Raw genomic sequence first — 10096 nt, forward strand, 5'->3', positions numbered from 1 at the left:
CAGGTGATTCTATCACAAAGTGACACACGGCATCAGCACATTTACAAGTCACAAATCATTTTTTCCCCCTTGTATCAGGAGGAGCAGGTGGCTGCCTAGAGGAAGATGGTTTGCGGCTTTGATCCAACCTTCATTTTGGAGCTCAGCAGAGTTGTCACTAAACGGTAAGTAAGTTTGGGGAGAAACTTCAAATGTGGTCCAGACTGATCAGTAATTGACGGGAAGGATAAAGAGTAAGACGGGAAGACGTTGCAATTTTCATTCACAATCGAAAGGGACAATCAGAAAAAAACATAACAAGAAATGTCCACAGAGGGGAAGTTGCAATCATTCAACGGTATTCGCCACCTACTATTTTTCCATGAAAATGATTCTTTATGTTTCTACTAAGCACTTCCTTCATTTGAAATTGAATCCACGCACAACAAGAGGTCACGGAACTTTTGGAAACTGCTTGGGTCCAGATTATTGCTCAGGCCTCCCAATTTAATACATACCTCTGAAATAACACATTTTTTCTCAAATAATTATGCACTATCAATATGAGTAATTAATAATTTTAATGTGAAACACTGATCATGTTCACGATTTTTCACAATAATGGTCAACAACTCTCTAACAAGGTAAGAAACGGATAAATATACACTCTGGACTTAGTCTGTAAATCTCTTCAAGTGTTTCAATTTTTACATGAGCATTTCTACAACCATCTCAGGAAATCACAATGTCCCATGATTGCTGAACTATGTCTAAAACAGGATGGTGGGCTGTTGGTGATCCCTTATGTAAAGCCACAATTCGGTAAAGAGTGCTTGCACAATCTCACAGGAGCCGATACCCTTTGAAAAAAGAAAATCTGCTTCACAAAACAAACAACGTTAACCCTCCTGTTACGTTGCGGGTCAAATTGACCTGCTCTAAAGTAAATTTAAAAATCAAAGAAATTATTCTTAATGTTTAAAATGCATTTTCGCTATGGCGGGCGTCGACTGTAGAGTAAATATACAAATTGTTTAAATAGTTATATTCCTCCATCTTCGTAAGTCACTGATCAAGTATTGTGTTGGGGTTTTTTTTTCTGCTGATCGACTCCTAAAATGCTGATCGTGTAAAGCCTAGTTTGAAATTCATTAATTTATTATTATTATATATATATTTTTTATGATGCAATGAGTCAAACTGGCTTGTTTCAAAGTTTCACAATCAAAGATTCTGGGGTGGGAAAATAGTTTTTCGAATTTTCTACTTTGTAATTATATCCATCCATCCATCCATTCAATTTCTATACCGCTTCTCCCCACGGGGCCAGTGAGCTGGAGCCTATCCCAGCTGCCTCCAGGCGACCGGTGCGGTACATCCCGTACTGGTTGCCTGCAAATCGCAGGAAACATAGAGACAAACATCCGTTTCGACTTACACCTAAGGACAATTTAGTCTTCAATGACCCTCATACAGGACAATCGTGTCAGTCAAAAACTGAGCATTATTACCCCATAGTGAGAGGTCTTGTTTTGAATCGTTGATTTGTTTGGGCAAAACGACACATCCCGTTTTCCACCCCACCTATCTGGAAGAATAGCACACATGCCTAGCAAGAGATTTTTGTGTGAATCTGGTCAAAACGCCTGATGTGGAAATAGATTTTGGCTTGTGGTTGTTAGTTCACTTACACTGGGGGCAAAGCAGAGAGCTGTAGTTGGAAAGCATGTTTTTTTTTTTTCCATACTACCCTTATATTAGACTTATTAGACTATGCAGGTGTACCAAATGTTTTGGCAGCAGTTTTTCAATTAATCAGCATAGAAAATGCACAATGTTCCATGTGGTCCTAACATGTTTGCATATATTGAACTAATGACACACAACACCTTGCTGTTTAGTACATACCATATCTCATATACTGTCACACATTAATTACATCAGTGGTTCTCAAACCGGGGGCCTCAGACACCCAGGGCTCCGAGAGCGGCAACTTGGGCTCCGGAAATTTCTTTAAAATAAATGATAGCGCATCATTTAGCTTTAGCTTTGCTTTGGGCCCATCAAAAGTTTCCAACAAGTGGATAAATCAGTCCATTTGATTTGAAAACAAAATGCATTGTCTGATACTTTGTGGGAATTAAACTTAGGAGTTGCGTTTTTTTCAAGAATAGCCATTAGAGCAGGAATGTCAAACTCATTTTTGTCACGGGCCACATTGAAGGTAGTGTTTCCCTTGGAGGGCCATTCGGACTGTGAAACCATACAAAGAAGTCAAGCATAATGGTGTATTATTGTCTCAGTTACTGTAATGAGAGGTTAGGTAACAAGAAAATGCTTACGACATCTCTGTTATTTATCACATATGCAAATTTGACATTTTGGTTTGGATTTTGGCAACCATTATGAAAGTTGACTTGTTTGATTTGCTTTACGGGCCACATAAAATGATGTGGCGGGCCAGATTTGGCCCTCGGGCCTTGAGTTTGACATAGAGCGATTGGAAAGGTGACAAATATAGCGACCAAGTCGCCATGTTTGCAACAGTGATTATACTTTTTTTTTTTTTTTTTTTATACACGAGCTCCTTTCCGGTCACGCCCTGTTGTTAGTGGAACCAGTGCATGCCGGCTGATGATGGATAAATCTTGCAATTATTTCAATTGGATTAAGTTTCTTTCTTTTAAACCGGTCATGTTGGTTGAAACCCTTAAAATAGAAATCATTCCTGAGGCATTCAGGGGTGCACATTGTCGTTATGTTTAATTGGTGTTATGAGGGAGTCCTTGGAGAAATGTCTCCTCCTGTCAGAGGTCCCTGGACCCAAGAAGTTTGAGAACCCCCGCATTAAAGTACTTACAATCAAGTGCCATGTTTGTGCTGGAATGTACATTCAAACGTATATCGACAAGGTCCACCTCTGCTATACATTCGCTGTAAACACCTTCCAGAGGTCAGATGGAGGTATAGTGCTTCCCGAAGCTGTTCAGTCTGATCTTCTCCGGCAGGATGATGTTCACCGAGTGTTCTGTGTCCTCGTGGCTCGCCCCGCCCGCCTCCTTCAGCAGGTGCTCGCGCTGCTGCCGCACGAGCTTGCTGTACTTGGCGTTGACCAGCCACGCCTCACAGCGGCCGAACAGCACGATGCCCGTGGTGGCCAGAATGACCAGGCAGGTGAGCAGGGCTAGCATGCCGAAACACACCAGCTGACCGTGGCTGGACAGCACACCGGGGGAGTGGTGCACCGTCTCTTTAAGCGTGATCTTGAGCAGATCCCTCTCGGGCGGTTGGAGAAGCTTGTGGAAGGCGTGGGCAGGAAGCGAGTAGTGCTGCGGAGTCAGCGAAAACACCCTGTGGTCGGCGGGCTTGGCGGCAGCCTGCTTGGGCTTGGCTTTCGGCCGGTGCTGCGCGGAACACAGCCGGCCCGAAAACCATTTGGGGCAAACGCAGCGAAAGCTTCCGTCAGGGTGGCTGACACACGTGGCCCCGTTGGCGCAGGGTGCGGCGGCGCACGGAGAGAAGCCGGTGTCGTTACAAATCAAACCGACGAAGCCTGCTGGGCAGGAGCATGCGAAGGTCGCGCCGTGGTCAGTGCAGTTGCCGCCATTTAGACACGGGTTGGAATGACAGATGTCAGGAGTGATCTCGCAGTGGTTTCCAGAAAATCCAGCGGGGCATAAACAGGAAGCTTCCAAGGCGTCACCCGTTTCGGTACAAGTGCCTCCATTCTGGCAAGGAGAGCTGTAGGACAGAGTGAAGAAAATAATGCTCACAGGTCCATGAAGGTGCGCACCGACAGTTTAGTGGTTCACTCGTCTGCGAGCGAGGCTTCGGTTCCCACTAAGTGACGGTGTGAGTGTGAATGTTTGTCTGTATGTCTCTCAGGGTCATGTCCTAGGGCCCTTTTTCTTTCTTTTTGTTTGTTTTCTTTAAGACGAAGACCACATATATTGAATATACGTTTCATTTCTCGGTCATTCTGGGTGCTGAGATGAAAGCTGGATTTAACTTTTAAAAAAGAGCATGAATAATTTATGATGTCCCAGAGTGTAGGCTTTCTTTCTTTAAGATAATATGTGACTTCTTTATTTATAGGTTGTTGTGATGGGCTTTTTAAAATAACGTTGAAGGATTATTCCCATGTATCTGATGGAGAAGCCAATTTATTTTGAATATCTGACGCCATAGCAGAGAGTAGCAGAAGCCAAATTTTATTGTCATCCTGTTTTAGTTCTTATTCTATTCTCTCGAGAGCAGTCATGGGTCGCCCCCTTTTCTTGCTTTTTGAAAACACATTATGTGACCTCTGAAATTAACTTTTGGGTTTCTTGACACTGAAGTTTCCATCAACTGTCAAAGATATTTTTCCTATATAGCATTTATGTGGGAGCCATGATTTTGATTATCTAATACGAAGAACCCTAGTCAGCAGACGCAAACGGTCCTTGTTCCCACTGTACCTGTCTTCATCTGTCTTCTTGAAAATGGCTTTTAAAGATCACAAGCAAGTTAATGAAGCTCCTCAGGGTAGTATTCTAGGGACCCTTATTCTTTGTTTTGTTTTTGTTTTTTTCATTTTATTCACGAAAATCTATACAGGTATGTAGTATAGATTCACAGCTCCTAGCATCTACAAGCTTCTTATGGGGTTCAGCATACTTGGTGAAAAAATGTTGGATGGATAGGCGGACGGATGTTTGGATGGATAAGTCAATACTGTGGATGGAGGGATTGATGGATTGATGGACAGACAGACGGATAGGTAGATAGGTAGAAAGAATCTATTGATTTTGAATCCAGCTAAAAATAACTCCAAAGTAGCAGAAGCCAGAGGTTCTTGTCACCTCTCTCCTGCCTCAGTTCTCATCCGATCGTTCTTCACTCTTGATTTCTGTCAAGGTGAGAACCTTGTTCAATTTGTCACATCCGGAGGTTCACTTTATAAGCCTTGCCTGTCGGTCTGTCTACAATATTCTTGACTTGTTAAAAACAGTAATTTCTTGTGTTGTTTTGGTTTAAAAGTTGACTTGAATATCTTGCATCTTTTTTGCACATTTCATACTGATGGATTAACTTCCTTTAATGCATGACTTTTTTTGATAGTATCAAACCTTACTCTTTGGTCATAGGCTGCTTTTATAAACAGAGGGTTGATTTATGAGGTCCCTCAGGAGCCCTGTCCTGGAACCTTTTCAATTTCACAATGTAGTCCATGTCACTTAAAATAATAAGCTACCTCGATATTTGTGCAGAAAATCCAGAGAAGTTAGTTTAACTAACTAATCTACCTGGAGACAGGGTACAACTACATTACCTGAAATAAAAACCAGAGGAAATTACATATTCGCGGCTCTGGAGCCATTATAGAGCGGCCACACTTATAAAACATTTAATGTTGGAGCAGAATCAATGAGTCACGTCCTCTGCACTGGGGGCGTTGCTGTCTGCGTGTGACTGTAATACTGCGTCTTCTCTACGCATTGCAATTGTGTCTCGTGTTTGTGTTGGGGGTCATTGAATTCGGAATAAGATGTTTAAATGAAGACAAAGTGCTGTGAATGCCAAGTGAAGGTCATCGCATCTAATTTTTAGTATAACAAGATTCCGCCTATACCAGCACTGTCAAATCTCTGACATGCAAGTGAAAGATATTGGATTGGGCGGGGGGGGGTCTCTTGCCTCGATCTCACGGGAAGGCTACCAGACAGACACACGGCATTTTGAAGAGTACTCAGATTTGCCATCTCATTTATGTGTCAAGGTTTGTGGAGAGCAAAAATACTCTCGGCAGGCTTAATAATTACAGTATTTTTATTCTAATACTATCTTTAAACTCTTCACTACAGAGAAATTATACCTCAAACTGAAAGAAACAACCATCACAATAACCCTCTCTAAACAGCCATGTTTTAATCCGAGAGGAGCGGGAGTGGGGGCATTGGCGGAGGGTGTGGGGGGGTAGAGGTGCCTGCGAGGTGTTGCCAAAACTATTTTCTGACGTGAGCTGCTCACATCAAATTAATTGGTCATGTAATTTCACACTTGATTGGCAAGCTGGCTCTCAAGAGAGGCAACTATTTGTGTACAAGCAATTAAAAATTTAGCTTCCTGGCACATGTCCCCTTTAAATTGTCACTTCTGTGATGCTGAGGTCCATTTGTGTCTTAATCTAGGAGTATGGTCGCCTTCAGAGGACAAAAGACGTTTGGCAAAGCACTCTGTTGTAAAATTCCAATTTGAGTTCTCGCTCTCTCGGGTCGACTGACATCCAAATTCAATCCAGTTCATGTTGATTCAGGATCATCATCCTTGAGAGACTTTGAGAACTAAAGCGCAATCAGCGCAATCTAGAGCAAAGCGCGTGGGTGGAGTTTTCTTTCTTGTCGTAGTTTGGTAGATGCAAGCTGTTGGGAGACGGCCGTTTGCGCCACTGTGGGAGTGAACGCAGCTTACTTGCTACCCGGCCAATGGAAGCAGCTCCTCTCATTCCCTTTAAATTCAACACAGGAGTGGTGCACGGTCTCCATGGTGAAGGCATAATAAACTGACTCGCTGGAGTCCATGCAGGAGATTGACACGCGCAACACATTTTTAAGGTGGGGGTTTCTTGAATACAAAAGATGGGGCCAGAGACAGCAGTTTTTTTCTTTCACATACCATATTCATCATGTACTATTGCCAAGTCATAGTATGACAAAAAAACATTTTTCTTGGAAAGGACTTTGATTTGATTCTTCTGGGACTACTGTAGACGGCTACATTAGCAACTGGCAAGCTGCCGTGAGCTCGTCATTTAATTTTTTGCTTTACGCCTCATGTCAACTGTGTTAGGCTGCAGTTGACATGCGACAATAATGAGGAGACGCATGATAGAAAATGGAACGATTGTGGTTGAATTTATATTTTACTTGTTGGGCAGCACAACAAGAAGTGCGATGTGTGTGTCTTTTAATTTATGGAACAGTAAACTTCTGGTCACACTTTAGAATGTTATATGTTACTTAAAAAGAAATTCCTGTACAGTAATTAATGGCAGCAGTTTGGGCTCCAAAGTTAAAAATTAAACTTGGGGAAAAAAATGAAATCAATTCTCGTACCCATCAATGAGACAGATGTTCCTCTTCAACTGACAGGTTGGTCCGGTGAAACCTTGGGGACAGACGCACAAGTATCCCCCCTCACCCGTCTCTATGCAGGTGGCATTCCCAGAACAAGGCTGTGATGAGCACAGGCGAATATCTGCAATGACACGCACAAAAAAAAGAAGCATTCTCTTTGTATCTGTCTCTTTCCTTCTTTCATTCCATTTATTCCTTCTCCCTCACTCTCTTCCCACATGCTTGGCAACATCTCTCCTCGTGTCCTTTATTTCCACTCCACCGCTGCGACACTCTCTGCCATAACTCCCAAATCGCATACCCTATGATGGGGAATATGTTCTCAAGTACCTTGTTTCACGACCAAGGTCACCTTCAGCAACCTTCACCCCCTCCCACCCCCTCTAAAAATAAATCCCAGGATATTTCACATGTTCCCTGGGGCTCAGTGACTCACCTGAAGCCCCAGGCTCGTCTGCCGCTGTGTGTGTGTGTGTGTGTGTGTGTGTGTGTGTGTGTGTGTGTGTGTGTGTGTGTGTGTGTGTGTGTGTGTGTGTGTGAGACACTTAATGGGGTCTCACCTTGGTCACAGAGGCTGCCCACCCAGCCCTGCTGACACACACACTGCCACGCTTTCTCACAGGAGCCATGCAGGCAGCCCGGGAAGGGGATGCAATGCTCGCAATGGACTCCTTGCCAGCCTGGTTTGCACCTGCGCAAAAAAAGGGAACAATCCTGAACTATTAATACACCCACGCCGCCCTTGTCCCCATAATGCCAGCGTGCTGAGATGAGGCTTTGATTATAGCCAGAAAATCCATTGTTTGTGCAAACAAATGGCCGATTTGGCAGTTGATGGAAGAGAAGCAATCAAACGGCACTCCAGATGATACATTAAAAACACAGGATATGAGTTTTTTTTTTTTTTTTTAATCTAAGCATCCCTACCTGCACTTTCCGGTCTTCTCACAAAAGCCATTCTCTGCGTTGCAGCTGCATCCCCAACCTCATGAGAGGAAAAGAGAGATGCGTTGTTTTATTCATGCCGTCGTAAGACACAATAAGAATACAAAAGCTCCTCAAGTTGACAATGTAACTTAAGTCGAATCGAATTACCTCCGGCGACGCCTGTTACGGCTACAAACAAGAGCGCGGCCGTGAGATGCATTGCGATGGTCAGTCTGGAACAAATTCCTACAAATACGAAATACAAATACATAAACAGTTTCCAAATGCGAAATGCATCACTGTTGTTAAAAGTTGACAAATTGAAGACATCTAAAAAGTTCACCGAACAGTGAAGGCACGCTTTTTGTCATCGTATCTTTTTGGATTCCAGTGGCACACCTGAATGCGTCTGCATGCACAAAGCACCCACGTAGCCATCACAGACAGAGGGATAAGCCACTTCCTAAAGCTTCACTTTTACCATCAAAATCGTTCGAGTCATTTATACACAAATGATCTTACCTATGTAGCACCGGCGCGCAGTCTCCGGGTGATGCGACTCATATTTGAGGCATGCGTCAGGGCTGGGAGAGCCAAGAGCCAGGACGCGTAGATGAAAGTGATAACAGAGCTGCTCTAGATGGAGAGGTAGGGAGGGGGGCAGGGGGGTGGGGGGAGGACACGGATGGTTTTGACGGGACTGCTGCATCGAGCAGCATCCCGATGCAACAAGCTCCTCCTACCCCATAAAGGGGAGAATGTGCGTAACGGCAGCGTGATACCCACCTCCCCCCACCACCAACCCTCCGCCACCTCTCCCTAAGGGCTGAGGTGCAATCAAGTGCCACCGCTGTGATGCCTGCGACTGGCAAGGTAATGAGACTCCCCAGTGATGATTTTGTATGAAAATAAATAAAAACAGCATCAGGAAAACTGCAAGGTGAAGGTTATCTCTTACTGCCTGGTGTGCTGTTTAATTCAAATTTATAAATTACAGCGACAGGGCTACAATTTAAACTCTGTCAATGACCTCAATTCTAGCAGAGCACAGGAACGTAGTACTTGAACATGTCATTTTTTGGTCACTTGTTTCTGGGCAGACTTCATATGACTCTATTATCTCGGAAATAATAAGCATATGCAAGCCACACTAGAATTTGATTTGAAGAGATAATTTGGGGGAAACAGCGAGTGAACAGAAACATGAGCTAAGGCAATGGGACATTGTTCCAAAAACAGACAGTGAGCAGGAACAGGAAATCGGACGTTCGAACAATATTACTCCAAAAATGACAATGGTACACAAAAAGCAACAGAGTTGGCAAAAAAAAAAAAAAAAACCTCAGACTATCAAAGTCACAGGAACAGGAACACTGCGGGGATATTAATTACCCAGCTAGCTTGGGGCGCCACCTGAAGGATTGGAGTGGAAGAGCATGTTATCTGGGGATTGCTATGATAAGCCGTGATGTCTTAATGTTACAAAACCAACAGGAAGAAATGACAAGTCGAAAACTCGCGGTAAAAGCTAAAAGAATAGATTTGTAAATCATTTTTAAAAAATGATAAACACATTTTGCAAAACTCCAAGCACAAGACAAATTAAATCTGTGACTTCGCCAAATCACCAAAAAGACAGAAACGATCACTTTTTCCTTATCGTGTAATGTATGAATTTTAATAGCCTGCGCATGCAGCGCCAATCTGCCATACATAATAATGTCCGTCTCTATTTTTAGTCCACTTATTGCTGTCCGCAGTCTAAGGCCTGCCAAGGGCGGTGGTGTTTTCCCCCCGAGAATGTTATGTTAATTGTGATGACGAATATCATTCACTCATCTTTGAGGGATGAGTCATCAGCAACACAAGTATCAATACTAGGCCAGATTTTGAGGTATATTTTTCTTCCTTGTTGTTTACAATGGAGAGAGGGGAATGTTTTGTAAATGAAACATTTGAGCTTCCACCAGGTGTGTGGCCGTCACAGTCTAGACTCAGACAGTGCAAGCGGGGACTCTCATATGAATGCAAATGGCAGCAAATATATATATATATATATATATATATATATA

The 10096-nt window shown here is 43.2% G+C and overlaps 1 protein-coding gene across 2 annotated transcripts in view; it reads right to left on the minus strand.

Moving 5' to 3' along the window:
• Window positions 1-2467: 2467 nt before the first annotated feature.
• Window positions 2468-10096, minus strand: part of dlk1 (delta like non-canonical Notch ligand 1) — an 18796-nt gene continuing 11167 nt past the window's right edge. The window contains exons 1-6 of one of the 2 annotated variants that reach the window (XM_019888174.1): window positions 8547-9336; window positions 8193-8270; window positions 8025-8082; window positions 7658-7788; window positions 7077-7218; window positions 2468-3720 (exon numbers count right to left, since the gene is read on the minus strand). In XM_019888174.1, coding sequence (XP_019743733.1) covers window positions 2934-3720; window positions 7077-7218; window positions 7658-7788; window positions 8025-8082; window positions 8193-8270; window positions 8547-8733 — 1383 coding nt within the window. In that variant the 5' untranslated portion in view covers window positions 8734-9336 and the 3' untranslated portion in view covers window positions 2468-2933. Of the gene's footprint in view, window positions 3721-7076; window positions 7219-7657; window positions 7789-8024; window positions 8083-8192; window positions 8271-8546; window positions 9337-10096 lie in introns of those variants that run through there. The other variant, XM_019888175.1, reaches the window with a different exon arrangement.

The sequence above is a fragment of the Hippocampus comes genome, unplaced genomic scaffold (genome assembly GCF_001891065.2).
Source record: "Hippocampus comes isolate QL1 unplaced genomic scaffold, H_comes_QL1_v1.1 scaffold112, whole genome shotgun sequence".
NCBI lineage: Eukaryota > Metazoa > Chordata > Actinopteri > Syngnathiformes > Syngnathidae > Hippocampus > Hippocampus comes.